Source organism: Telopea speciosissima, chromosome 1 (genome assembly GCF_018873765.1).
Source record: "Telopea speciosissima isolate NSW1024214 ecotype Mountain lineage chromosome 1, Tspe_v1, whole genome shotgun sequence".
In the NCBI taxonomy this organism is placed as follows: Eukaryota; Viridiplantae; Streptophyta; class Magnoliopsida; order Proteales; family Proteaceae; genus Telopea; species Telopea speciosissima.
Genome location: NC_057916.1, coordinates 28,239,395 through 28,265,860, shown reverse-complemented (window position 1 = coordinate 28,265,860; position 26,466 = coordinate 28,239,395). Strand labels below are relative to the sequence as shown.

The 26,466-nt window shown below is 40.2% G+C and overlaps 5 protein-coding genes and 2 long non-coding RNA genes across 7 annotated transcripts; 4 read left to right on the top strand and 3 right to left on the bottom strand.

Moving 5' to 3' along the window:
- The first annotated feature begins 1,365 nt into the window (after positions 1 to 1,365).
- LOC122642309 (putative cyclin-D7-1) lies at positions 1,366 to 3,115 on the top strand. Its single transcript, XM_043835776.1, has 6 exons — positions 1,366 to 1,695; positions 1,868 to 1,954; positions 2,048 to 2,137; positions 2,299 to 2,521; positions 2,641 to 2,777; positions 2,888 to 3,115. Exons 1-6 carry the CDS (start codon positions 1,366 to 1,368, stop codon positions 3,113 to 3,115), a joined length of 1,095 nt encoding a protein of 364 aa, XP_043691711.1.
- A 242-nt stretch (positions 3,116 to 3,357) lies between these two features.
- On the bottom strand, positions 3,358 to 6,437 carry LOC122642218 (low-temperature-induced 65 kDa protein-like). The gene is made up of 4 exons (XM_043835687.1): positions 6,347 to 6,437; positions 5,940 to 6,155; positions 3,684 to 4,511; positions 3,358 to 3,574 (listed from the first exon to the last, which is right to left on the bottom strand). Exons 1-4 carry the CDS (start codon positions 6,435 to 6,437, stop codon positions 3,522 to 3,524), a joined length of 1,188 nt encoding a protein of 395 aa, XP_043691622.1. The 3' UTR covers positions 3,358 to 3,521.
- A 1,480-nt stretch (positions 6,438 to 7,917) lies between these two features.
- LOC122644917 (light-harvesting complex-like protein OHP1, chloroplastic) lies at positions 7,918 to 8,686 on the top strand. Its single transcript, XM_043838285.1, has 3 exons — positions 7,918 to 8,149; positions 8,256 to 8,378; positions 8,501 to 8,686. Exons 1-3 carry the CDS (start codon positions 7,979 to 7,981, stop codon positions 8,567 to 8,569), a joined length of 363 nt encoding a protein of 120 aa, XP_043694220.1. The 5' UTR covers positions 7,918 to 7,978; the 3' UTR covers positions 8,570 to 8,686.
- Positions 8,687 to 8,693: 7 nt separating this feature from the next.
- LOC122644892 (pentatricopeptide repeat-containing protein At1g11290, chloroplastic-like) lies at positions 8,694 to 10,924 on the bottom strand. Its single transcript, XM_043838262.1, has one exon. The coding sequence runs from the start codon at positions 10,842 to 10,844 to the stop codon at positions 8,907 to 8,909; it is 1,938 nt and encodes a 645-aa protein (XP_043694197.1). The 5' UTR covers positions 10,845 to 10,924; the 3' UTR covers positions 8,694 to 8,906.
- Positions 10,925 to 12,355: 1,431 nt separating this feature from the next.
- LOC122644923 lies at positions 12,356 to 12,672 on the top strand. Its single transcript, XR_006330439.1, has 2 exons — positions 12,356 to 12,461; positions 12,530 to 12,672. It is a non-coding gene; the product is annotated as an uncharacterized LOC122644923 (long non-coding RNA).
- LOC122644898 lies at positions 12,393 to 24,183 on the bottom strand. Its single transcript, XM_043838267.1, has 13 exons — positions 23,963 to 24,183; positions 23,691 to 23,811; positions 23,497 to 23,570; positions 16,058 to 16,104; positions 15,751 to 15,904; positions 15,604 to 15,648; positions 15,321 to 15,525; positions 15,161 to 15,222; positions 14,926 to 15,026; positions 14,525 to 14,579; positions 14,384 to 14,425; positions 12,522 to 12,658; positions 12,393 to 12,463 (listed from the first exon to the last, which is right to left on the bottom strand). Exons 1-13 carry the CDS (start codon positions 24,162 to 24,164, stop codon positions 12,440 to 12,442), a joined length of 1,269 nt encoding a protein of 422 aa, XP_043694202.1. The 5' UTR covers positions 24,165 to 24,183; the 3' UTR covers positions 12,393 to 12,439.
- On the top strand, positions 13,899 to 14,114 carry LOC122644937. Its single transcript, XR_006330442.1, has 2 exons — positions 13,899 to 13,993; positions 14,031 to 14,114. It is a non-coding gene; the product is annotated as an uncharacterized LOC122644937 (long non-coding RNA).
- Positions 24,184 to 26,466: the final 2,283 nt, after the last annotated feature.

Genomic DNA, 26,466 nt, shown 5'->3' with positions numbered 1-26,466 from the left:
GTTTGGAGCAGTCTTCTAGCTAGTTGTTTCCGGATGAAGGAAGTTATTCGACTATGGTCCCACAAGGAGGTGAGTAGGTCCATGTATAGTATAGTACTATAGTAGGCTTACTTGGTAAAGTAAAAAAATTGTTGAGCTGTAAAGCTTAGCATTAAATCAAATAATGTTACGTACACCCTTATCCTCGTGTGCTCACGCAGCTATTGGTTATTGTATAGTTGGTCAAATACCAAATGAAACAACAACTAACCAAAAACAAAAAATATCCTCTCTTCATAAGGTACTGCTGAGCATTTACCCCTTTTCATGAGAGAGTTGGCCCCGTTTTTATGCCACCACATGCCTCTCTCTCTCTCTCTCTCTCTCTCTCTCTCTCTCATGGTTTAGTGCACGGTATTGGCCAGAAGTATTTTTATATGCTCTATTTCAGGGGGCAGCTCCATTTTCTTAAGTTCCTCTAATAAAAGGGGGGTTGGACCCTATCCGGGCAGTGTATTTGAGTAGGAAAAGGTGGTCATTTATGTCTCCTTCTATTAGAAGAACTTGGGAAAATGAAGTTGCCCAGAAAATAGAGCAGATAAAGGTCCGTATTGGAATGAGTATCGATCAACATGGAAATTGATATGGTATCGGTTGTATCGAATAAATTTATCTTTGATTTTTCATTAAAAATATGTTTTTGACCATTTTACCCCTTATCCGTATCGTATCACTGATACGATATATTGGTATCGAGACAGTATCGGAATCGATCACATGCAAAACTGGTATGTATCACCCCGATACAGGCGACAGGATACCGAAACCTCAAAACATGTCTGTCTCTCTCTCTCTCTCTTTCATTAATCACGTACAATTAACTTGTATTTTGGTATTTACAAAACAACGTACCCTTAGGTATTATTAACCATGGTTGCCCAAGTATAAATAAACCCAACTCCTTTCTCTCTCACTCTCCCTCAATATAAGTATAACGTACAGTAACGTCCCTCCCAGTCTCCCCCACTATCCACTATACATTTTAGTGGAGAGTGTGGAGGAGACTACGAATAGATCGAGGGCGAAGGTTTAGCAAAAACTGTCCATCTAAAAAATAAAAAACTCTGCGTTCCTGCTCCCCCTCTATTCTACTCTCCTCGCTCCTTCCTATAGCTACTACGTTCCTTAATTGCTCCCCTTAATTTTCTCTTGTCCTTCCTCCATTCACCAACCGTGTAATATTCTCCTTCCTTTCTTCTTTGTATTGCCTAGCTTCCTTAGCTTGCTGTATAGATCTACCAAGTATACAAACAACTCTCCGTTATATTAATTAATTAATTTATTCTTCTTTTAAATCAATAATACAAGGAAGGTTTTACAGGGTTTATGGAGGAGAGCAGCTTATTACTCTGCGACGAGGACTGGCTTAGAATTAGCCCTGTCCAGCCTTACCCAATTCACAAGGATGATGATGATGATGATGATGATGATAGTGTAAGCAGGAGGAGCACCACCAATGTTGTTGTTGGTTCGTTCTACACCACCACCACCACCACCACCAGAGAAACCAGAGAAGACCGTGAAAATGCTCTTAAGGTTTTGTTGCAGAAAGAGAAAGAGATTGGTTATATGCCGGAAGCTGCTGGATACATTGAACGTCTCTATTCCTTGGATTTAATGACCACCAGATTCAAAGCTGTTCGTTGGTTTATCAAGGTGATCGATCAGCTTCAAAGCTTCCTTCCTTCCTTCCTTATTATCTGCTCTCTCTCTTTCTCTCTCTCTCTCTCTCTCTCTCTCTCCATTGCTGCTTAAATTCTTCTTCTTTATATATACATATATAATGCTATCACTAATTCACTTATATAATTTTTTTATATATTTTCAGTCTCAATGCCGGTTTAATCTTTCTCTAGGAACTGTCTTCAATGCTGTGAATTACTTTGATCGATTTGTTTCCGCAGAGTATTCCGAGGTACAGAATGTGAATAACAATATTTCTCTTTCTCTTTCTCTTTCTCGTCTCTCTCTCTCTCTCTCTCTCTTTTAATAATCAAAATTTATGCAGAAATGGGAGAATTGGATGATTGAATGGGTCTCCGTTGCATGTTTGTCGATCGCTGCCAAGTTCGGAGAAGTATCAATCCCTCAGCTTCAGGTGGGGGTACGTATTTAATGGAGATTAAGAATTAATTAACAAAATAATAACTTGTTAATTTCCAGGCATGCATAATCGTGGTTAAAACTTCTAATTGCTACTCTCTCTCTCTCTCTCTCTCTCTAAGTGCTAATTGGTTAATGGTAATGGTGAGTTGAAAGATATGGGAGGATCATGAGCTTTGGCTGAAACCAATAACCCCCACCATCCAAAGTATGGAACTGAAGGTATTGAAAGCGCTTGGATGGCGCCTCAATTGCGTCACACCTTACTCTTACGTGGATTTGCTTACGTGCCAACTTGATTCTCTCATCCAGCCATCTCAAGTTCAGGTTGACTCCTCCTTTCGCCTCACTGAACTCATTCTTCTGGCCACTCTTTCAAGTACGTCTACGAATTGCGAATTGGGTCTCTCTCTCTCTCTCTCATGATTTTCTTTCTTAATTAGTATGTAAATATATATATACATATATTAATTAACTGGTACCAAATGGATGGTCCAGATCCTAAGTTTCTGGAGTTCAGGCCTTGTACCATTGCAGTATCCGCGTTCAGATGTTGTCTAGAAGAAATGTTTCCTTCCAAAACCGATAAACATCTCTCCATTAATATTCAACATCTCATCCCTCCAGAGTTAAAGGTAAAAGAAATCACTGCCAAAAAAATATGGTTTTCTATTTTATTTTCATTCACAATTTGACATGAACTCATGGTGGTGGTGGTGTGGTCTATGTGTGTGTATGTATATAGGACGATATGGACAAATGCTACAAAGCCATGGAAGAACATTTAGCGGATCCTCTATACAATGGAATGACTTTTGGGCACTCTTGTGGCCCTTCCAGTCCCATCACTCTAATCACCAAGGAGACCACCTTGGATCGCCTTGCTCTCTTTGATCTCCATTGTTGTTGCCTCAACTCCAATCCAAAGAAACGAAGGAGAGAAGAAGAAGAAGAATGCACGGTTTCTTCATAGTTCAGAATTAATCCCAATATCACTTCATCTGGTTTTTGGTTTTTTATTTTTTATTTTTTTAAATCCTATTTGTCTTCTGTAATTAATGGCTCCTATTGTTGTTGATTTGTCGATGATTGTTATATTATATTGCTTTCACTATAAATTGAAATGTGAAATTTAAGAATGAAATATCCAATCTCTTGTTTGATGCAATTCTATTCACAGCCCTTTAATTTGAAGATGCAAAAGTATACAACTCATTTATTGTCATGAGGGAAATACAGTTACAAAACAAGAAAAATAAAAGAAACACATTCAAGTTATGGAAATATATGTTAACGAATTGATTTCATAATGAAGTTGGAACTTAATTCAGCAAATATTGCATGCAAGGATTGGTAGAGTAAGGTGTTAATTAGAGTCTTTAGTTGGCCTGAAGAATCCTTCCCTTATTCTGCTCCTCAATTTCCTCAACAGCTGCAAAAATTAAAACCCAGAAAAACTCTCGTGAGTCGTGAATGATAAATGATAGCCATAGCCACGCACGCAATCGAGAACCGTCCATGGCCAGAACTTAATACACCACCTGAATAAGCATTGGTAGAGATTGGAACGTTTGTGGACGCCTTGTTTGTTGCTGGATTTGTTTTTATTGTTGTTGCTGTTGTTGTTGTTGTTTTTGTTGCTGAGCCTGATGATGGTGAGGAATCGTTGGAGGTCCAGAGCAATGAAGAAACGGCCTCCCTAACCTTCTCCACCATCCCATCTTCATGGTTAAAACCACTGGTGAGTTTCCTTGGACTGATGGCTTCGGTGATCACCTGAGAAAGGGCTCTTTCTTCTTCACCTGGTTCCAGTTTGTGTGTCAGATACTCTTTCACCGACACCCCTTTGTCCCATTGCTGCTGATGGGAACCAGCCCCAGCACCGGTTCCGATGACGATGCCGGTGCCGGCAACACTACCAGTATGTGTGTTGTCAGCAGTACTTGGAGAGATGATGGGGTTATCTGCTTGGGTATGATTAATCTTGAAAGCCATTTGGTGGGTGGCTTCAGAAACAGTGGTTGGAGAGATGATGGGGTTATCTGCTTGGGTATGATTAATCTTGGAAGCCATTTGGTGGGTGGCTTCAGAAACAGTGGCATAAGCAGGTGCGAGATTGGCTGTGACAGCTGCACGGGCTGGGGCAAGCTTATCGGTCACGGTTTGGGTGAGGGTCTTGTTTTGGGCAACTGGGTCATTAAAATGTTTTGTGTGAGGAGGAGGGTCTTTGTCAAGAACTTCCATACTACTATTATTTTGAGTGGTGAAATTAGTAGCCAACATATGCTTTTCAGAGATCACTGGATTTGCTCTTGGGTGTTGCCTCGCTGCTTCCCTACACTCCTCAGGTGCCATTTCTGATTCATACACTGCAGTGGGAAAGTAAAGATGAAGAAGTCTTAAGTAAGTGATAATAAAAATCACAAAACGTACATCTGTTTCTACCTTCTGCCATTAGTTTGCTTGGAGGGATATTTATGGAAGCAAAAAAGACACATGTTATCATCTAATTGTACGTGAATCCAGAACCCTTTGTGTTTGGTTTGATGGTGAAATTAATAAAAAAAAAAAATTGCAAATATATTTCTTTTCATCGCTACATTTGCATTTAGATTGATCACATGTCAAATTTTAGTCATCTAATTTATCTTATGATTTATTAATATTTCTCTTTAATTATAAATCTATTAGTATAAAATTAATCTTGATTTCGACAATTTTCAGCATTTACCATGAAAATGCTGGGGTGTGTTACAGAGGGTTGTTCTAGACACACCTTTTGGCTGTGTTTTCCGGATACTTGGGGGAAGGAAAGTGATGCATTTTAGTTTACTTTGTTGGTTATTTTTCCTAAGAAAAAAATAGTTAGGAACCCCAAGATGGGAAGGAAGTACTCTTTTCCTTAGACTTTGAGTGCTCAATCCCTAGTTGTATCATGTGGAAGGGTAATGTGGCTATTCAGACTATCAAATATGTTAGAAATTATCTTTGATTGGTCATTTTCTAAATTTCAAACTCAAATTCAATCATATACTTTCCTAAATACTAGCATACACACGTTGTGGTTCAGTTAAGATCTCCTACTCACATGTCAAGTCTGCTTCAACAGAGTTGGGAGGCAAAATAAAAAGCATTGAAAAATAATATAAATCCCTACTCATCCATTGTCCAATGCCAAAAACTTTTGAGAAACATTATTCTCCAAATAAAATTTGGTTAATATAATTTATGAAAAATAGAGAGAATATTAAAAGAATAATCTTTTACCAATTTGCATGGAAATCACAAGGCAATTAAGCAATCATTTCTCATATTATTGCTAGACCAAATAAATATTTAAACTATTTTCTAAATAATATTTCATCAAATTTTGGCTTCATTTTTTTCCATGTAAAATGTTCAAAGTAAAAAACAAATAAGGGTCAATGTTTTTCTTTTATTTTATTTTATAAATTTTAAAAGGTAAATTACACGTCACCCCCTGGTTTTCAAACGAAACTCAAATCACCCCCTGATTTTTGAAAATACTCAAATCATCCTCTGTATTAAACCTCAATATGACAAATTAGTCCCTACCGTTAATTTTATGCTGTTAAGTGATGATGTCAGCCAATTAAATAATTTTAAATTCCTAAACTACCTTTGACCTTTATAATTTTACCCTTGTAACTAGAAACCCCAAATTCATCCTCTTCATCACATCTGCAACTCAATCTCCAGCAGAAGTAACGGTGTTAACTTAAATCCCTGGTCGGAACAAGGGAAAGGGGAGAAAGAGGGGATGTAAAGTAAGTTACTAGGGGCTCCCAGATATTCGGGCTCTCCTTCTTGGTCATCATCTTCCTCCTCCAAGCTAAAACCCCATGCAGGAGTGGCATTATCTTCAGAACTCTGCTTTTTCTTGGCCAGTGTGTCTCTCCATCTCTTAGTCTTCTCTTTCATTTTTGCCAATACTGATTTCCTCGATTGCGGACTCTGATCTTCTTCGTGGAACACAGGAGAGTGTGCATCATCTGGAATCCAATTAAACATTATTAACCAAATTATAGGAATTGCTTTTACTAAATCGATTACAGGACTCAAATTATCCAGATCATCTTTAAGTGCTTTTGTTTAATTTGCTCTATAATCAACTGAAACTGAAAACCATGAAGAAGAAGAAGAAGAAAGAAGTATTGATGAGTTAGGTTTGAAGATTAGTTACCGTAGCTGAGAAGTTGTTCTATCGTAAGTGTATTACGTGGAGTTCCTCCGCCACTTCCCCTGTTTCTTTGCATCCGCTCCATCTGAGCCATTTTCTTTCTGCAATTTGCAATCAATCACCACAATCTTGAGTTGAGTAAATGAGACTTCTTTCAATTTCTTTCTCTCTCTCTCTCTCTCCAACTTTCAAGACACAGTAAATTCTGAAGAGAGGCTAGAAATGCTTATAAGTTGGGATTTGGGGTTTGGATTTTGGAGTTTACCCTGTGGAATAAGAAACCGACATGTGTTATAAGAAGATCCATTAGAAAAGCTTGTGGGCTCCAATTATACACATGGCATGATATACAAGACTGTACATTAGAATTGTTTCCACGTGGCATCGTACAAATGGTCATTTCTTAATATAACCGTCGACTAGGTCTCTAACTGAAACAACCCCGTTTCCTTCGTCTTTGACCCCAAGTTCCGCGCAGGGAAGAATCGGTTAGTGTCGATTTTTATCCGAATTGGATTGGAATCGGTCTCCAAGAACTCTAGAATTAGTCCTTAGATTTAAAAACAGTGAATTTTAAAGGTTTTCGGGTTTAAATCGACAGTATTGGAGTGGGCAGAATCAGGATCGATCACGGCTGATCTATCAATTTGATTCCCTATCACTCCTCTTGGGTGGGTTGGGGTGGGAGGGCAAAAATGTTCAAGTTGGAAAATGCCATGGACATGAGAGTCCCTTGTATTTGGATTCGGTTAAGAATCTGTTTTGGATATTCTGTTTTGTTACTCAATTTGAATTTGGTTTCGATTTGAGACACATTCTATAAGTTTTGCTATAGCATTGAAGAAGATGAAATTTATCGTTTGAGATACCTTAGGGTTACACTATAAGTATTGATTTTGGATTGGTCCAATCAAGGTTCGATTTGTTTTCTATTTAGTTTTGATTTGGTTCGATTTTAAAATGCTTGATTTTGATTCTAATTTTTGTTCACTTATGACACCCTTAATTGTAGTACGTGGAAGCACTCATCTTTTAGTTTGAAAAAACCCTCGCTCATGGATTGTTAAATTAGAATCAAACTAATATTTACATTGAAACATGGTTTTAGTAATCGAAATCAGTATCAGATGAATCAACTTGATTGGTTCTTGTAATCGGAATCTGATCAACGTAATTGCCTGATCCATATTGAAATTGACCGAGCCCGATCCCAAGTCCAACCGATTCCTGATTCCCTCTTCTGAATTGCCTATTATTCATGTTGGAATTTTTTTCCCCCTATTGTTTCTTATTTTAAGAATCGTATCAGATGAATCAACTCGATTGGTTCTAGTAATCGGAATCTGATCAAGGTAATTGCGATTCCTGATTCCCTCTTCTGAATTGCCTATTAGACTTTGACAAATTCGAACAGGAGTTCTTGACATGCCACCACTTTAGCTTCTATCATCTATGATACCAATTCTCTTAAACGAGATTAAAAACCATATGGTGCGTAATGCGCAGAAGGCGTACCACACACTTCTAAATCATAAAAGTGTGTGGTGTGCGGAGCTGAGAGGGGTTGGTAGATAAGGTGAAGGTGAAGGTGAAGGTGGAGGTGGAAGTCATATCTACGGTGACAGGAAGAAAGCAATGGCTACGTTACCAGTCGTTTCTTCATCGTTCCCTATTCACGCTAGAGCTGAGACTGCTGCTCATCCCACTCATCATCGCTCGCTCTTCCACCATTCTAATCGGCAAAGCAGAACAAAGAACCAGAAGCCCGTCTCCTTGAGGATCCGAGCTGCAAAACTTCCCCCCCGTGTAAGTCATTGAATCTTCTGTCCATTCTTCTTGTCTTTCTTTCACTTTGTGACCTGAAATAACTGGAAGCAAGGAAGGTAGATGAAACGGGTCTTGAAATTTACAGGTGGAATTGCCAAAAGTGGAGCCAAAATTCACAGCCCCTTTTCTTGGCTTCACAAAGACTGCAGAAATATGGAACTCCAGAGCTTGTATGATCGGCCTTATTGGGACCTTCATAGTAGAGCTGGTGATTCTTTTTCCTTCCTTCCTTTATAGATAAATCTGATATACTTACTCTTCCAAGTACAGAAGAGATCAGCCACAGTCGTTCTCATACCTCTGTTTCTTCTTTGATGGTTTGTGGTTCAGATCCTGAACAAGGGTATTCTTCAGATAATTGGAGTTGACGTGGGTAAAGGACTTGACCTTCCTCTCTGAGTACTTACTGGAGTAAATGTATATTCTTCTTCCGACTTGGGCTTGTATTTGGATCCATTACTATTCTTCCATCGTTCTGTACCTATCGTGATCAATAAATTAACTTAGATCACCCCCTTAAAATGTTTTGCATAACTTCAACAACATTTTACATCTATCTGAAAAAAGCAAAAAAATATTTGAAATTTATGGTGTGGGTTAGATCAGTCACACAATTCAAAATAGTTGAGTGTCCCTCAATAACAATAACATGGACATGATAACAGTTAGATCATTCCAATCCAACCATCAGAGGCATGACTATCTACTGTGTGAGCACTTCCACAACACTGGTGCATTACAAGTCACCAGTTCCCCCTTCTAACAGAGGAGCATAATTCTGGTTGTTAACTTCAATCCAACTATAACCTGGCTTCTTCCTCACTCCCCTCTCACACATAAGTTTGCGTATTTCTGTGGCATCCTCCCAACAACCCCCAGTTGCCAAGATATTTGCTAGCAACACATATGTTGCAGGATCATTAGGCCACAGTTCAAGAAGTTTCTTGGCAGAACGCATTGCGATATCTACATTTCCATGAACTTGACAGGCACTCAGCAAAGCTTTGTAGGCCGAGGGTCCTGGCTCTATACCCATGTTATTCACAAAGTTTTCCGCTTCATACAGACGCCCTGCTCGACCAAGTATATCAACAATGCAAGCATAGTGCTCTACTCTTGGAGGTTCCAGTGAATTATCACGTCTCATCAAATCAAAACATTCAAGCCCCTTATCAAGCAACCCAACATGGCTACATGCAGAGAGCACTGAAAGGAAAGTGGTTTGGTCTGGTTTGATACCAGTTCTTCTCATGTGCTCAAACAAATCAACAGCCTCCCTACCATAACCATGTTGAGCACATCCAGATAGGAGTGAATTCCATGAAACCAAATCAGGTTGATCCATTGATGAGAAGACCTGCTTTGAATCATCAATTGAGCCGCATCTTGCATACATGGAAACAAGGCCGTTCTGGATATTAACATGTGATGCATACCCAGTTTTGAGAATCAGAGAATGAGTTAGCTTCCCTTCTTCCAAAGCTGAGAGGATTCCTATAGCTCTTAGGACGCTTGTGAACGTGAAGAAATCAATTGTTATACAAGCCTTCCGCATTCTAGCAAAGCATTCAAGGGCCTGCTCACCCTTTCCTAAATGAGAAAAACCAGCAATGACAGAGTTCCATATTATCTGATCCCGGGTTGACATGGTAGGGCACATCTTACAGAATTCCTCCAAAGAACCACATTCTGAATACATGGTCATGAGGGAAACTACTATATATGTGCTGGACTCCAAGCCTTGTTCGATTACTTGGCAATGAACTTGCTTGCCATGATCCAAATCATTCGGACTAGAAAATGAGCTCAAAAGACTGTTATAGGTTATGCTATTCAGTTTAACACCCAAACGCCGCATTTCTCTTGTCAGAATCATGGCCTCATTAGATTGTTGATGATGTGCATATCCAGTGACCATTGAAGTCCACGTAACTGTATTTCTATCTGGCAAGTGATCAAACACTCTCTTCGCATCGTCAATATTTGAGCACTTCGAGTACATGTCAATCAAGCCTGTTCCCACGAAGACATTAGACGAAACACCAGACTTCAGACCAAGAGCATGTACCTGAATTCCCAACTCCCCTGCTTTTACTCGTGAGCAAGCCACTAGAAGAGCAGAGATAGTGGATGGATTTGGAGCAAAACCAAGTCTGAGCATCTCCAAGAACACTTCAACGGCAATATGGGGAAACCCGGCATGAAGATAAGCGGTAATCAAAGAATTCCAAGAGACCACATTTCTATCAGGCATTTCATCGAACATCTGTCGTGCCGACGAAATGCTGTCACAGTTACCATACAAATGTACGAGGGCACTATTGATGAATACGTTAGAATCAAAGCCGAGCTTGATAATTGCGGAGTGAGCTTGCTCTCCCGCGGACAGATATGACGAGTGTGCACAGGCAGACACAAATCTGCTGAGGTAATGAGGTTTGGATACTGACCCATTTCGCAGCAACCGAGCGAAGAGCTCCTGTTTCTCATAACTCGACTCCTTCTCCACATCGCACGCAATCTGATCGTTGCAGGAGACGAAATCGATTTCCGGGTACGTAGACGAATATCTGCAGTTCGTTGCAGCGCGGGAAAATGATGAGTTGGTGATTATTGCCGCTGCTGCTACTGCCAGAGAGCGTCGTAAGTAATAGACCGGGAATCGGAGGAGCATTTTCTCATCATCTCGCTTTTTTCGTCCTTCATTTTCCTGTGGGTGTGATTCTTAGTTCGAACTTGCAGTCACCAGCCCACCACACACATTTCATCCTCTGAAATCGTCCCAGAATATTGGTTTCATTTGATTCTCGACCGAAATTGATATTGAGGGGGTGGACCGCCGCCCGCCAACCGGAAATTCTGCCATAAATTGAAGAAATGGAAGAACAAATATCGAAAATTTTACAATTTAGTCCGGAAAAGCTGAATAGGTTTTTGGCACGTAGGCATGGATCCAAAACCTGCATTAGGATGTAATCATAATCTCATATGTTCGTCTTGGAATCAGGTTCCTCTCCCCAGCGGGTAACCACCATAGTTTGAAGAATCGGTATCAGATCGGTAGGATCGGCTGATTCGTATCAATATCGATGGAGATCGATACAGATTCTTGACCCCAATACAATATCGATACAGGGGTACTGATTAATAGGGGTATAAATGAATAGTTAAAATCCGTTTTCGTATCCGTATCCGTTTAGCACTATTCGAATTCGTCCGAAAGCTAAACGGATGTAGATACAGATAGGCTATAGCTATCCGGAAAAACTATATTTACATGTAAACGGATAAAATATCCGATCCGTATACGTGTCCATATCCAGTTAGCACTATCCGAATCCGTCCAATAGCTAATTGGATGCGGATACAGATATAGCACTATCCGAGCCGAATCTGATCCTTTACAACCCAACTGATTAAGGGTAAAAATGTAAACAAATACGGACCCAGATCGAAATTAGATTGATAAGATGTTTGATCTACAACAAAAGCCAAACCAATAACTATCAAATCGGCCGGTTTTTAACGATCACTTATTGGGCCAATTTTTTTATTTTTAATGACCCAGCACAAGATTATAACATTTAAATCCCTTACTTTCTAACCCCCCAAAAAAAAATTCCCTTACACGTATTAGTAACCACCACCACCACCACCTCCCCACCCCACCCCACCCCCTCCAAAAAATAAAAAATCATGCTTATTATAGTTTTAGTAAAAGGTAATTCTCCAAAAAATTTATTTACCAAAAAAAAATTTCTCCAAAGATTTTATTAAAAAGCTTAAATGAAAGCAAACCAGAATGCATTCATACAAAACAAAGGTACTGATTAATTTGTGCTGCAGATTCAATTGTTCAATTTCACATGCATATCACTGAATATTGAATTCCACATAGTATGACAAACAAATTGTCATACAAAAAATTTGCTCCCTGTTACAAAACCCTGGCAAAATCACTTCCACTTTGAACTTTGATACCAATGTAATTCAGTCATAGATACTGTATTCAGATTTTTATAACACCGTGTAGTGCATTTACAATTCTTGGATTGGTACATACTATGAAAATTGGTAAATAAGTTCATGGCAATGCATTGACCAGTAGATACCCCCCCCCATCGAAACAACCAATGCATTATGGATCAAAATCTTGAATTTATAAATACAGCTTAGTTTACAGAAGAAAAACCCACAGTTTCTTGAGATCAGCTGCTACAGAAATCCAGCCACCAGAAAATTACAGCACTCTGCTGATACGAGTATCTATCACTGACACCTTTGAATAAGGGTCTGGCACCACTGAATAAGGGTCAGAGAACTCCATATCTATCTCAGGCATCTCTGAATCAGGATCAGGTAACTCAAACTCCAGTGCTTCAGCCAGTGAAAGCCGATGATTTCCCCATTCAGTCTCTGCCCATTTCCTCATCCGTTCTCCTTCTGCCTTCCTGTTTTGTTGAACACACAGAACATCCGCATATCCACCTTTATACATGCAATAGATGCCATGTCAATTCACTATGAAAACCATTTTTTTTAACAGTCCAAACATCAAATCATCCATTGTTTTCAGTTGGTTGTCTGATGGTCGTGGGTAGAATGAGCATGTAGCAAGTATGCGTTTACACATATATGGTGTCAAATTGAACTGTGGTGGGGGATGGTCCTACCACAGTCTAATGGTCCTTTAACACATGGGTTAAGAACATTGTGTAGGATCCAGAATATGAGTAAACTTAAAGCAGATAACATGAACAGAAACACTATTTGGAGCCCAGGAAACTGATCTGCAAATTGTAACTTTATTTTCAACCAGGGTAACTCAATGCAATTCCAGGTTTCGACGCTGTAATTTTTAACGCAGTTTAATTACAAAAAACAATAACTCAGCCTTATCCAAACTAAATTGGGTCAGCTACATAGATCCTTACCCTCCAATCAGCTCTATTTGAGATCATACTTGTTACAAGGCCTAAACTATGCTTGTCTTTTCTCACTACTCCTAGAGTCATTTTAGGCCTGCCCCTAGCTCTTTTAGTTGCTTCAATCTGAATCAAATCACTCTTCCGCACATGAGTGTCCCAAGGCCTCTATTGAACATGGCCATGCCACCTCAAATGACTTTCTCAAAGCTTACCATGTACCAAGGCAACTCCTAACTCAACTCTAACATGGTCATTCCTTATTTATCCTTCCTAGTTTTGCCACACATCCATCTTAACATCCTCATCTCAACTACACTTGGACATTTCTTAACTGCCCAACATTCCGCACCATACATCATAGCCGATTGTACGCCTATCCTATAAAATTTTCCTTTAAGCTTTAAAGGAATGCATCGATCATACAACACTCCGGATGCACCTCTCCATTTCATCCATCCTATTTTAATTTTGTGGGAAACATCATCCTCCATATCACATTTTTTATTTATAATTGAGCCCAGATATCTAAAATAATCACTTTGTGGTATCTCTCTCATCAATTTTCACCATTTTATTATCCATCTTAGTGTAACTAAAGTTACACACCATATATTACGTCTTTGTTATACTTATCTTAAAACCTCTTAATTCCAAGGTTGATCTTCATAACTCCAACTTAGCGTCAATCTCTATTTTTGTCTCATCCCACCAAAACAATATCATCAGTAAAAAGCATACACCAAGGAACCTCATCTTGAATGTTCCTAGTTAAATCATCCATGATTAGCGCAAACAAATAAATCTCTAACATGTAAATGGGCTTGATTTCAATGTCGGTGATGGAATCATGGTTGTCCTCCCCACATTATTCAAATATACCCATCACTTTGGACTGGTAACAGTAGGTGTGGCATCTTGGATGTATTTTTCAGTCATAGCCATTAGACAGTTAATAACCATCACTACCAAGAGTTTCTGCTTGTATGACCAAGAAGTCTAGGACATAGTTGGAAGAAGAAATATTCAGATATATAAGAAAGAAAGGAAGCCATTTAGATCAGCCAACATGAGGTGAGAATAATTCAATGGCTAGGTAATCCTACAGCAACAGCCCAACATCTGAATAATCAGCGTGTTAACAAAAAAAGAATGGACATAAAACAATAATAAGGACCAAGAACAACAACATATAGCTATGTATAATCTCTTCATACAAAATAGAAAGTAACACAAAAAGACAGGTCCATAGTGCATCTTGAAAAGCATTTAGATATTCAAGCCATACCTCTTGCAAGGGCTATTATATCTCTTCTATCTACCTTGCATTCTGCACCAGCATCAAAGGAATTTTAACTGGGTTCAAAATTAAAATGAAAAGTAAAAGTAAAACTACAAAGACAAAGACTTAAGATGGAGAATGCTATACCTTCACTCTCCAAAGGTGGAGATTTTAGCAATTCGATTGCCCTCCTGTAGAGTCCCTACAGGTAAAACATTGAGTAAAGCAATGAGGCCCATATCAAAACGTATCAACAGAGTTTATGCTCACAATAAGAAGAGAAGAATCATTTGAAGGGCTAGTGAATAAACAAGCTAACTTCTTGAAGAAGTTTATTGGGAAGTAAATAGAAAACACAAATCAACTGCATTCAGTCGTCAACCTATCAGGTTTATCAGAGAACTACAACTGATCATATTAAGTCACTGAACCACTGCTTCACAGATCCAATAACCAACTACAATGACATTTGCTAAATAAATCATGGAAGATGCTTTGGTCTTCAAACTTCTCTATTTGCAATAGTAAAGGCATGCATCAGTTCCAACCTCTTGAATCAAAAGAGTACTTGAAAACTCTAGCTTTGCTTTGTGCCGAAACATGAGAGCTATGCAGGTTAGGATGATCCCAACCTTCGGATGATGCAATCCTAGATCATAACAAAGATGAAAGGAAAATGAAAAACAAGGACAGTAAACATCCAACATCCTATCAAGTGGAAGCAACGCACTAAAAAGATCCTACAGCACTCTCATTTAATGACTGCAAGCAAGGGTTACAAACCATAACACTCCTCTGCTTGCGTTAATGCCCTTGTCAGTACGTCCTCTGCATCTCCAAAAAATCTGAAAATAATACATGCAGGATGCAGGACTCATAAACATAAAAGAAGTGGAGGAATAAGCTAAATGCAAGATCAACTAGTAAAAAAAAGCTTACTTACCTTGCATGTGCTCTAAGCTGTCCTAAAGCACAAGAGGCCCCCAAAAGAACTTCTTCTGGTAGCATATTGCAAGTGGATAAGATACACGGGTCAACAAAATCTCTGGTCTCAGACACCCCTCGAATTGCCTTCTGATAAAACAGCTCCGCACGCGAAAAATTTCCAATTGCATGCAAGTATTCTCCATATGACAAAGCAACATTGCCTATAAACAGAAACCATCAATATATGATAGAATCAACATGTCCTCCACAAGGACTTGATCCGATAAAAAGCATCCTACCAAAGCAACTTTCATTGGCCCCGGATCCTACAAAGCACAACCCCGCTGCAAAACCAGAAGCAGCTCGGTTCTCAGCCACGAGTACAAAAATAAATAAATAATCTACAAATGGCAATGCACAAAGGGCAAATAGGTATTCAGCCAGACCTGATTCAGTATTACCAAGCACAAGCTCAACTAGCCCTTTGCCAGCTTTAGCCCGAGCTTCCAGAACACCACCATCGGTGCAATATTCAGTTTCTGATTCACTGCTTCGAAAGAGTCGCAAGCATTTATCTGCGAGCACTGACGAGGTATCATCCTATATAGGGAGAAGGATTTTCTGAAATGAATTCAAATGACCAAACACTCCTATGCAATAACTCTCCCCCCCCCCCCCCCACCCCACAACACACACACACACAAACAAAAAACAAAAAGGAAAAAGACTAGCAAGAAGAGCTAATTTACGAACCTTCCCCAACTCCAGATTGAGTCCAACAAGACCTTCCATGGCAGCAACTGCAAATTAAAGTGCATGAATGGTAAATACCAGTGTCATCCAATTCTACAAGGGAACTCAGGATAACTGTTGGGAATATGCATCCAAAACCATAAATGTAAACAGGGGAACAAACTTATCTGAACCATAGATAAACTGCAGTTAATAACGGCAAACTTAAGCACCAAACACAGCATCATGAACCTTGTTAACTACTGTACAGTGGGATACAATCTGATTGTAACACGATAGGAGGAGTTTTCCTTCTATTGTGACTTGGTTAGTATCCTAGTGAGTCCAGGATTGTTAGTTTAGGTTAAATTTAATTTATTTTTGCTTCTGATTCCTTCTATTAGGAGTCCTCTTTCTATGTAATTCCCAGGTTATAAATAAAGCAATTGCAGGGACTGCTAGACAATCAGCTCTTCTTCTCTAGACAGTCCCCCTTTCCATTCCTTCTCTTCTCTTCTCTTCTCTTCTTCTCTGATCACTGGTTCTATTATTCAGATACTGTCACATGGTATCAGAGCAATAAGAAACCAGTGGTAATCTCCTGCAACTCTGTTTTGATTGGTGCTTTAAGTTATTTTCTCGGTTCCTGGCTGTCCAGCACCATCCCTCCATTAGAATCATCCCATATTACAGCCTCAGCTCCATTAAACATCCCCCTCCACTCGATCCTAAGTTCTGCATTCCTATCTCAAACCCTAAAATCCCCCCAATCTCCATTAAGTCCAAAACCCTAGAACTTTCAGATCCATCACTTCCAGCAAATAACACAGCCACTAGGCCGAGTGGTGTTCCCTATCAGTACAGAACTCAACCTTAGCCCCTTGCCTTAATTCCTAGTCTAAACCCTAGATCCCATCACTCTCATCTTCCCCAAAACCCGAAACCCAAAACCCTAATTCTCTGGTTTTTATTTTCTCACTCAAACAACATCAAACCTATATCATTAGCTTCCCCTAGACCTGCCTATTAAAAACATATAAGACTTACCTTCATTACCCTAAACCTAACCCTAATTCCCCAATTCTACCCATTCGAACCAACAGCCCCTTTTAGATCATGTTGCTTGGCCTCTAGTAGGATCCTTCTCCTATCTAGAGCTACATCAAGTGGTATCAGAGCTCATGGCTGACCCCATGGCTGCAATGCTCGAGATGTTCCAGCAGCTTGAGCTGAACAAAGGGCTGCAACTGAAGCCCAAGAGGCTAAAGCTGATGCAATCATGACTAGATTGCAACAATTGGAAGAACAAAGAGTATTACGTCTAGGGCTAGAGCTACATTAGCTATTAACTTAGTTTTTATTTTTGTAATAGTTTCTTAGTTATCAAGTCTAGGTATCTAGTAGTTTCTAATTTTATTTCTTTCTTTTTAGTAATTACTATATTTACTAGTTTCTAATTTTGTTCCTTGCATGTTGGCTGAACTATAAAGCCTAGTTTCTATTTTCATTAGGTTTCTATTTTAAGAAGTTGTTATTTCTTTTAGAAGTTACTATTTCTTTACGTTTCTAATTTTGTAAGCTGACCTATTCCATTAAATAGGCAGCCCCTCTTGTAAAAGAGACAGACTTGGACAGGAGAATGCCTTTTCTAGGAGCTGACTTTAGGTAGTGAAGGATACGAAGAACAGCCTCCATATGAGAAGAGTAGGGATCATGCATAAACTGACTCCCAGTACTCACAGCAATAGCAATATCAGGACGTGTGTGTGAGAGATAAATCAACTTCCCCACTAGTCTTTAGTACCGGCCTTTATCAACAGGTTCACCCTCTTTTTCCTTGAGACGAACAGTAGCATCCATAGGAATATCTGAAGGGTGACATCCTAACAAACCAGTTTCAGCCAATAAATCTAGGACATACTTCCTTTGGGAGAAAAAGATGCCTTTAGAAGATCTGGCACCCTCAATCCCAAGAAAGTACCGTAGCTTTCCTAGATCTTAAATCTCAAACTCCTGCCCAAGAAAGGTCTTCAACCGGCTGATCTCATCACCATCATTGCTAGTAACCACTATGTCATCAACGTAGACTATAAGAACAGTGGGTTTTCCACCAACCCTCTTTATAAAGAGAGTGTATCTGCATTACTCTGCTTATAGCCCACAGAAATCATGGCCTTGTGAAACCGGCCAAACCATGCTCAAGGTGACTGCTTCAGCCCATAAAGTGCACGCTTCAATTTACACACCTTACCTTGGTTTTTGTCACAAGAGAACCCTGGTGGAATGTCCATATACACCTCCTCATCCAGTTCTCCATTTAGGAAAGCATTCTTCACATCCAACTGTTACAATTCCCATCCATGATTGACTGCACAGGATATCAAAACTCGAACAGTATTCAGCTTTGCAACAGGGGCAAAGGTCTCCTGGTAATCAATGTTGTATGTCTAGGTGAACCCCTTTGCCACGAGTCGTGCCTTATACCTATCCACAGTGCCATCCACCTTCTGTTTCACTACAAATACCCACTTGCATCCAACAGTTCTCTTCTTCCATGTGTTATTTTTTTTTCAGGGGTTCCATTTCTTCCATCATCGTTGCCTTCCACTTTCCATCTGATAGAGCTTCCTGCCAATTGTTATGAATACGAACAGAAGAAAGAGAAGAAATAAAAGCACGAAAGAATGGAGAAAGGGAGTCATAAGAAACAACATGGGATATAGGATGCTTAGTGCAAGCCCTGACACCTTTGCGAATAGCAATAGGTAAATCAGGAGAAGAAGTATTACCAGGTGGAGAGGCAGCAGGTTCTGGAATTAGGTTCGGCAATTAAATGGGTACTGGTGCTACAGTTGGTTGAAGCTGCTTATGTTTCCTTGTATAAGTCTGCACGTTAGATTCATTAATCCTCCTCTAAAATTCACTAATGGTTTTCTGGACTGGAGTCTGGACTGGAGTTTGCTCCCCCTGAATAGGAATGTCAACAATATCATCTGGGATGGTCTCCTCCTGTATAGGAACCTCTCCCCCTGAGGCAAAGGGAGGACTGGGAGTAGGAGGAACAGGAACTGACTGTAGGGGAGGTTCTATGGTCAGCACATATTCACTAACACTCTCCCCCTGAAGAGGTGGGGACAAACAATAAGATACATTTTCATGAAAAACAACATCCATACTGACCAATGTACGTCTGGCAGGAGGATAATAGCATGTGTACCCCTTCTGGGTGGCAGAGTACCCTAAGAAAATGCAGCAGAGACTACCGGGTTCAAGTTTACCAGGGGACCTAATATCCCTGGCATAACAAATGCAACCAAACACCTTAGGGGGAACAATAAAAGAAGAAGAGCCAAGTAATAGCTCGACAAGGGACTTGGCGTCAAAGAACCCGACTGGGCAGCCTATTTGATGAGGACAACATCTCCCCAATAAAAAGAAGGAACGTGTTGAGCAAACATAAGTGCTCTAGCCACCTCCAAGAGATGGCAGTTTTTCCTCTCAGCCACACCATTCTGGGCTGGAGTATCAACACAACTAGTCTGATGTAAAATCCCATGGGCAGCACGGTATTTTTGAAACTGACCTTCCATATACTCTATCCCATTGTCACTTCTCAAGACTTTGAGAGTGGCATTAAATTGGGTCTGGACCATCTTGTGAAAATGCTGAAAATAGGAAAAAACTTCATTTTTTGTGTGCAACAGGTAGACCCAAGTGAATCGGGAATAACAATCTATAAAAGTGACATACCACTTATGACCAGAAAGAGAAGCTTTTTGACTAGGACCCCACACATCAGTATGAACCAAGTGAAATAAGGAAGAAGACCTTTTATTAGAAATAGGATAGTTTGAACGTGTCTGTTTGGCCAAGACACAAAGCTCACAAAAAAAATCTTCCTTATTACAATTTTTTACTAATGCTGGAAATAAATGAGATAAAGTACCTAAGGGGGGTATCCTAGCCTAGAATGCCATTGGTGTACTTCAGAGTAGAAAGATGCAGGCTGACATAGCTGAGAAGGTAAAGCTTGTGTAGCAAGAGGGTCACCATCAAGCAAGTACAATCCACCATGCACTTTACCTGATCCAATCGTCTTCCCCGAGTCCAGTTCCTGAAAGACACAATGAGTTGGAAAAAAGGTCACTTTACAATTCAGATTTTTGTAATACTACTAATAGATAGAAGGTTAGTAGTGCAATTGGGAATATGCACCACAGAAGACAAGGTAAGAGAAGGGGAACAACTAATGGATCCTTTCCCGGAAATAGATGAGAGGGACCCATCAGCTATTTTAACTTTATCCTTGCCAGAAGTAGGGGAATAGGTATGAAAAAGGCTGGAAGAACTTGTCATGTGATCAGTGGCACCGGAGTCTATGATCCATGGAGTGGAGACAACCAATGCACAATGACCAGCAAAGGAAATACCTGAACAGGCAAAATGAGAACCTGATGGTGTGGAATAACGGGCAACAGATATAGTAGAGGCAGCGGAAGTCTGTAACATACGCCTGAGAGCCTGAAATTCTTCCTAGGAAAAAACTTGTTCAGCAGTGGGGGTTGTAGTTACACTTTCAGTGTGATTAGCCTTGCTTTTAGGTTTACCACGACCACGTTTGGCCTCAAAATCAGTGGACTTCCCATGTAATTTCCAGCACTGAGCCTTAGTGTGATATAGTTTGTTGCAATGTTCACACTTTATAGACTCTTTTGCAGGAGCAGCAGCAGTAGAAGCACTACTCTCAGAAGTAGTAGAAGATTTGGAACCAGTAGTTTGTAGGGTTGATCTCTCAACTGTAGGAGCCAACATCATAGCAGCCCGACGTGTCTCTTCAGTATGAGCATAAGAAAAAGCCTGCTCCAATGTTGGAAAAGGGACCCTACCAAGAACTTGCAAACGAATTGGATCATATTCAGCATTAAGACCAACCAAAAAAATCATAAACTCGAAACTGGTCTACATACTTGCAATAGGCAACAATGTCAACAGCTGTAGAGGGCTGAAATCGAGCGTAGCCATCCAATTGTTGCCATAAGCTCTTGAGGACAGCATAGTATTTGGCAACTGACAACTCCTTTTGAGTAGTGGTATGGAGTGTCTTTCGGATGTCATAAACTTGTGCATCATTCCCCAATTGTCCATAAGTTTCCTTGGCAGCAGCCCATATCTGTGTGGCTGTTTCAAGGAAAAAGTACTGACTGGAGAGTTCTTGTTGCATGGCGTTCAGAACAAAGGACATAACCATAGCATCATTAGCATTCCATCGAGCTTGAAGGGGGCCCTCTTCAGTGGGCTGTTTAGAGGTGCCATTAAGATGGCCACTAAGTCCTCTTCCAGCCACAGTCAAAGAGAGAGATCTGGTCCACATTAGATAATTGGTGCCATCAAGTTTAATGGCAGCAGCATAAGGGAGGAACTCAGTCCTGGACTGAGCATCTCCTCCAGAAGTAGCCATTGTAACATCAGAGTCTGGCATGATGATGGCAAAACCTTAGCAAAAAAAAACAGAAGTAGAAGCTGAATATCAGGTCTAGTAACCCTCTTGACAGCAGCAACTTGCTTGAAAAAAATAGCAGTAGCAAACAGCCCTAACCCAAAAATCGATAAGGCTCAGGGTTTTGAAAAAACCCCGAGAGAGGAGATCGATTGGGGTTAGGGGTCTTCAAAAAATCTGAAAGTGGCTGATATTGATGTTGAGTGCTCTTTGAAGTTGAAGAAACACACCCTCCAAAAATCAGCAAGTTCTGAAACCTGTAACCCTACAAATCGATTGGAGTCAAGGTTTTGGAAAACCCTGAAAGAGAGATCGATTTAGGGAATTGTCTTCAATTGTTGGTGCAGACCTTATATAGTTGCTGTCCAAGGCTGCTAATATGGATCTCCAAGAGGTAAAATAATCCTCAGGGTAATAGAGGCTCAATCTCCAATAGGGGAGAAATCCAAAAAATCGCAGAAGGGGAAATCCGCAGCTATCGATCTCAAGTGTTGTTTAACATTGATGAATGAGGTTTGATGAAGGGCAGCATCTAGATCAGAAGATCACCTCATTAGAGCTGCCCTAAAAGGGACGGAGCGAAGCAAGGAGAAAAGATAGAAGGGAAGAGAAGAGAAGAACAATGGAGGGGAAGTTTTGAAAACCTAGATCAGAGAATTTGGCTCTGATACCATGTTAAGAAAACAAAATATGAGAGAATGCTTGAATGATCGAATTGATCAATCAAGCCATATATTTATAATATGGAAGATTACATCTTAGAGACAAAAATACCCCTAGCTATAGCCGACTTAAATAGGCAGTACATAAACTTAAATATAAAGCAATAAAAAGACTAGAATACTCCCACGGTATTCTGGTGTACATTATTCAACACTATATAAGTGGCGTTTTGACTTGGGATCCTATCTGGGAGGGTTTTAAAGTTGTTCCATAGCATGATTTATCAAACCTAGTGTAGATTCAAGTCCGAAAGACATCTGGAACATCCTACTAATTATAGTGTGCTCAATCATTCCGGTTTTTGTTTTCTAGGAATTTTCAATCTTGTGGGTGATTGTTGGATTCTATATTAAAATTCAAACTTCATGGCCAACATTGGATAAGGATTTACCAATGTTGGGGAGGTTTTGTTGATGTGTTGCCATGTCGGTGGTTCTTCTCTAAACGTTGGACAAAGGTTTCTCAAAGTTGGGCTTTATCGGAAACTCTTACAATATGTTTTATATGTTGCCCAATGTGTAATGAGTTTTGACAGATGTCAGATGTGTGTCAGTCGACATGTCGACGGTGTCAGCAATTTCTTATTACATGTCCAGATTTCATTGGGCTTCGATAACGGCTGATTTTTTAGTTTCTCTTTAATAGAGATTAGAGAGACACATCTTTGGGCTCTATTGGAGGTGCTTCCAAGGGATGCCTCTCCTCTAGAAATAGCGGACGTCTTGGACAGTTGGAGTTTTAAGTGTCTCCTTCCTCCTCTCTATATCCTACACACTTTCTCTTACTCTTCAGTATAGTTTAGTTGTTTTCAAGTGTTTTTGTGTGTTCATGATTGTTTCTTTCTTTTGTTGATTGAGCACAACCCGAGTATGTCCCAACGTGGCCCAGTAAGCAAGGGGATCCGCAAGAACCAGGCTTGCACCATAAGGGGTATCTATAGTCTTAAGGAAAGTGATTGGCGGCGCTACTCAGCCCCATCAATTCCTTAAGGTTCTTCATGCATTTTCAATTTCGTGATGCCATGTTTGGTGCTTAAGTTTGCCCTTATCAATTGTGGTTTGTCTATGCCTCTATAGTTCAAATAAGTATCTTGTTTCCCTTATTTACATTTATGGTTTTGGATGAATATTTCCAACAATTCAACACTGGCAACTAGTCGGCAAAACCTCACCCAAGGTCCCTAAATCCTTATCCGACAATATTAATATAAAATACAATAATAAGGAAGATGCCAACCAACCTCTAACAGCCAAAGAAGATCGGGAAAAATCTTGAATTGTCTCAAGTTTCTCTATTGCTTCGTCGATGTTTCCCCTGTTGGAAAAAAAAAATGGATTGACGGCAAATAGTAGTGTCAATGGTTAAATAACTAAAACTAATAAGAATTTTCTGTTGGGTTTGGTTTGCTTTCAGCTTCATCAAAGATTAACGAACCTTTCTGATAATAAGCTGGACATAGCGAGCAGGACCATTCCCCTTGAAGTATCTGTCCCCTCTCGTAAGTTACCGGACAGGCATTGCTCCAGAACAAGGAGGCCTTGTGCGTAAGATTCATCTGTGAACAAATAATATAAATATATCTATATAACAGGAATTTATCCACTTGTAATGGTTCAGATAATATCGAAGCCACTATCGTGGAATGGATAGAAGATAACAACTAAATTAAATTCATTCTTTGGGTTATGAGAGAGAGAACGATGGACCTGATTTCTGAGATCTAGCGTGACCGAGTGCGTATTTGATCATCTGAAGAGAAACAGGGTCGACATCAATGGCGTTGGTTCCGTAAAACCTGAGGGGTTTGGGAAAGACGCGGGAACGTTTCTGAGATTGGAAAGCAAACCCGTTGCAGCTAGCGCCTGCAGATGCCGCTGTTCTGAGTCTTGTTACCGTGAAGCGAAGCATGGCGTTGGCGCTTGGTGGTTATCCAGAGTATGAAAGGACCTTTTACTCGAATCTGGGACATCCAGCCGGGGGACAGGGGTTTAGGCCTTAGGGTTTATACTAGCGGCTCAATGAATCCATGGTCTCCACTCTCCACTCCCCCACTCCCCACTCCCCACTCCCCACTCCCGGGTCCAACAGGTGCCACTTGCCACCTGCATCGGCCATTCGACCCGTCGCATTCAACACGAGATCTATTGCAATCGTGTCGTCAAAAACTGCTTGCGCAGTCAGTTGCACCCTGCTTTTTTGAATGCAGGGCTTAGGCTTTGGTCTCGAGTTCGAGACTTTCCAACCACGGTTCTAGCGTCACAGGGAGACAAGAGTTGGTTGGGCTTACTATGCTCGAAATTTGAAAGCCAAAGTGGGCTGTCGAGTGCCAAATCGAGTGGGCCATTATGCTATGCAATGGTTGTGCCACATGGCAATTTAAATAAAGCCCAAAAAATATTTATATAGTGTTGCTTATTTGTATTTCCTAGCTATTGCTGCTCTGAACCAGCTCCCGCCTCTTGCTGTTTTTTGGAAGAACAAATTCTCTTTTCTTCTCCTCTTTGTGCTTAGTGTCACACCTTTTAAGGATGGCTATGAAGATTGGCGAAGGCACAGATCAGACCAGAATGAGAACAACCGTGAGGCTTTAGTATTTCAATCTCGTCAATTTAGGTTGAAGAAATGGAAAAAGATACAAGCTGGCGAGGTTGTAAAACCAAGTGCCAATGAAACAATCCCATCTAACATGGTTTTGTTAGTAACAAGAGATCCAAGTGAAATAGTTTATATACAGACAATAATTTTAGATGGGTATACTCGGCCAAAAACAATTTCAACTATTTTTTGAAGGGCACACCATAACAGGGAAAGAATAAGAGGGATAAAAAAAATACCTCTACACGCTAAGCAGGTCGTCGGGATTGTTCAGCTAGGAGGACAAGAAGTCATCGGAATGTCTTCGTCGGAGATTCAAAGCCTCTAGAAGATCACCTTCGAGGAGATGAAAGGGCTTGTAGAGAGTAAAGCTCAACCTTAATTACTTGATTTCATTTGAGATTTGGGGTCTTTGTAAAGAAGGGTAAATCCTTAAGTTTATCCTTCTTCAAAAGTAGTTTGACCATTTAGTAAAATCTAATATGTTGATATCATCACTTAATAGGGAGTGGATCACTCCGATATTACTTGAGTTACGGATTAGTTTTAGGGGTACAAGTAATTTACTCTTTGTTTTTTAATAATAGAAAGGAAGTACATGATAATATAAAACTACAGTATCATAGGAGGACTACTATAGTGTTATAAGGATTAATGAATTATAGAACTTATACACCAGATATCTTGGGGATCGGAGGGGAAGTGGGGGATGGGGACAAGTAGAACGGAGGAGAAGATCCCCAGCCAAGAGAGAATAGCCGACTCCCAATCATCCACTGAAAATGTCTCTAGTCACTCCAGCAAGGGGTTATTGACGAGGGCTGCTAGTATTTGATTGAATTTGAATAAGAAATTTGAGATATGGACAATTCAAACAATTCCTATCCGACTGATGTGGACTAGACTCTCATCCCATTCCTGACCATGGAGCGCATTCATTGCATCAACTCCCCCCAATTTTGAGCCATAAGCTTCTATATGGTTGGTGCATGGACAACCCATTTTAATACCACTTAATGACGTCCAACCCAAAAACCCAATCTTAATGGTGGAGAGGCCCTTCCAAGGTCATAAGCCAAACAGTTGCACTACTCGACCAATGTGAGACTAAACTCCCCTCCCATTGATGGCCATAGAGCGCATTCACTGCATCACCCGTTCCCTATGATAGGTGGAAATCCCGCCCTCAAGATTCAGCTACGCCCCCTCTCATTGGCCCCTGTGCGTACAGGGGCACGCTCCCCCACAGAGAACGGTTTCCTGAAAGTTTTATACATACTTACAAGTAAAAGAGTTGCATTAAACACACTTAGATTGAAATAAATGCCCATCTAAAATGACATAAACACCCCTACTCTTTCTATTTAATGAAGTCGATGAGAGAATCTCTCGTGTACGAATTCTTTTATGAACATCGTCAACACTTTTATCATGGGATAAGAACACTCGATCCTCATGCACTTATTGACCGCTAAATTATTGACTGTATTTCCTAGGGGCATGGCAGTCATTTTTGCTTGCCCCTGTATCTGGGCACATGGGCAGCGAACCCCATGCGCTCAGGTAGCATTCTCTTTTCTCAAAATATGTATATATATATATATATATATATTAT

Coding starts and splice junctions, on each gene's coding strand:
- LOC122642309 (XM_043835776.1), top strand. CDS start 1,366: ATGGAGGAGAGCAGCTTATTACTCTGCGACGAGGACTGGCTTAGAATT. Junction 1,955..2,047: donor TTTCCGCAGAGTATTCCGAG/GTACAGAATGTG, acceptor AAATTTATGCAG/AAATGGGAGAATTGGATGAT. Junction 2,138..2,298: donor TATCAATCCCTCAGCTTCAG/GTGGGGGTACGT, acceptor GTGAGTTGAAAG/ATATGGGAGGATCATGAGCT.
- LOC122642218 (XM_043835687.1), bottom strand. CDS start 6,437: ATGGCTCAGATGGAGCGGATGCAAAGAAACAGGGGAAGTGGCGGAGGA. Junction 4,512..5,939: donor CGAATATCTGGGAGCCCCTA/GTAACTTACTTT, acceptor TTCCCACTGCAG/TGTATGAATCAGAAATGGCA. Junction 3,575..3,683: donor CTCTACCAATGCTTATTCAG/GTGGTGTATTAA, acceptor TAATTTTTGCAG/CTGTTGAGGAAATTGAGGAG.
- LOC122644917 (XM_043838285.1), top strand. CDS start 7,979: ATGGCTACGTTACCAGTCGTTTCTTCATCGTTCCCTATTCACGCTAGA. Junction 8,150..8,255: donor CTGCAAAACTTCCCCCCCGT/GTAAGTCATTGA, acceptor TGAAATTTACAG/GTGGAATTGCCAAAAGTGGA. Junction 8,379..8,500: donor GGACCTTCATAGTAGAGCTG/GTGATTCTTTTT, acceptor TTTGTGGTTCAG/ATCCTGAACAAGGGTATTCT.
- LOC122644892 (XM_043838262.1), bottom strand. CDS start 10,844: ATGCTCCTCCGATTCCCGGTCTATTACTTACGACGCTCTCTGGCAGTA.
- LOC122644898 (XM_043838267.1), bottom strand. CDS start 24,164: ATGCTTCGCTTCACGGTAACAAGACTCAGAACAGCGGCATCTGCAGGC. Junction 16,105..23,496: donor ATCTTCTTTGGCTGTTAGAG/GTTGGTTGGCAT, acceptor TTTAATTTGCAG/TTGCTGCCATGGAAGGTCTT. Junction 15,905..16,057: donor TCAATCTGGAGTTGGGGAAG/GTTCGTAAATTA, acceptor CTCCCTATATAG/GATGATACCTCGTCAGTGCT.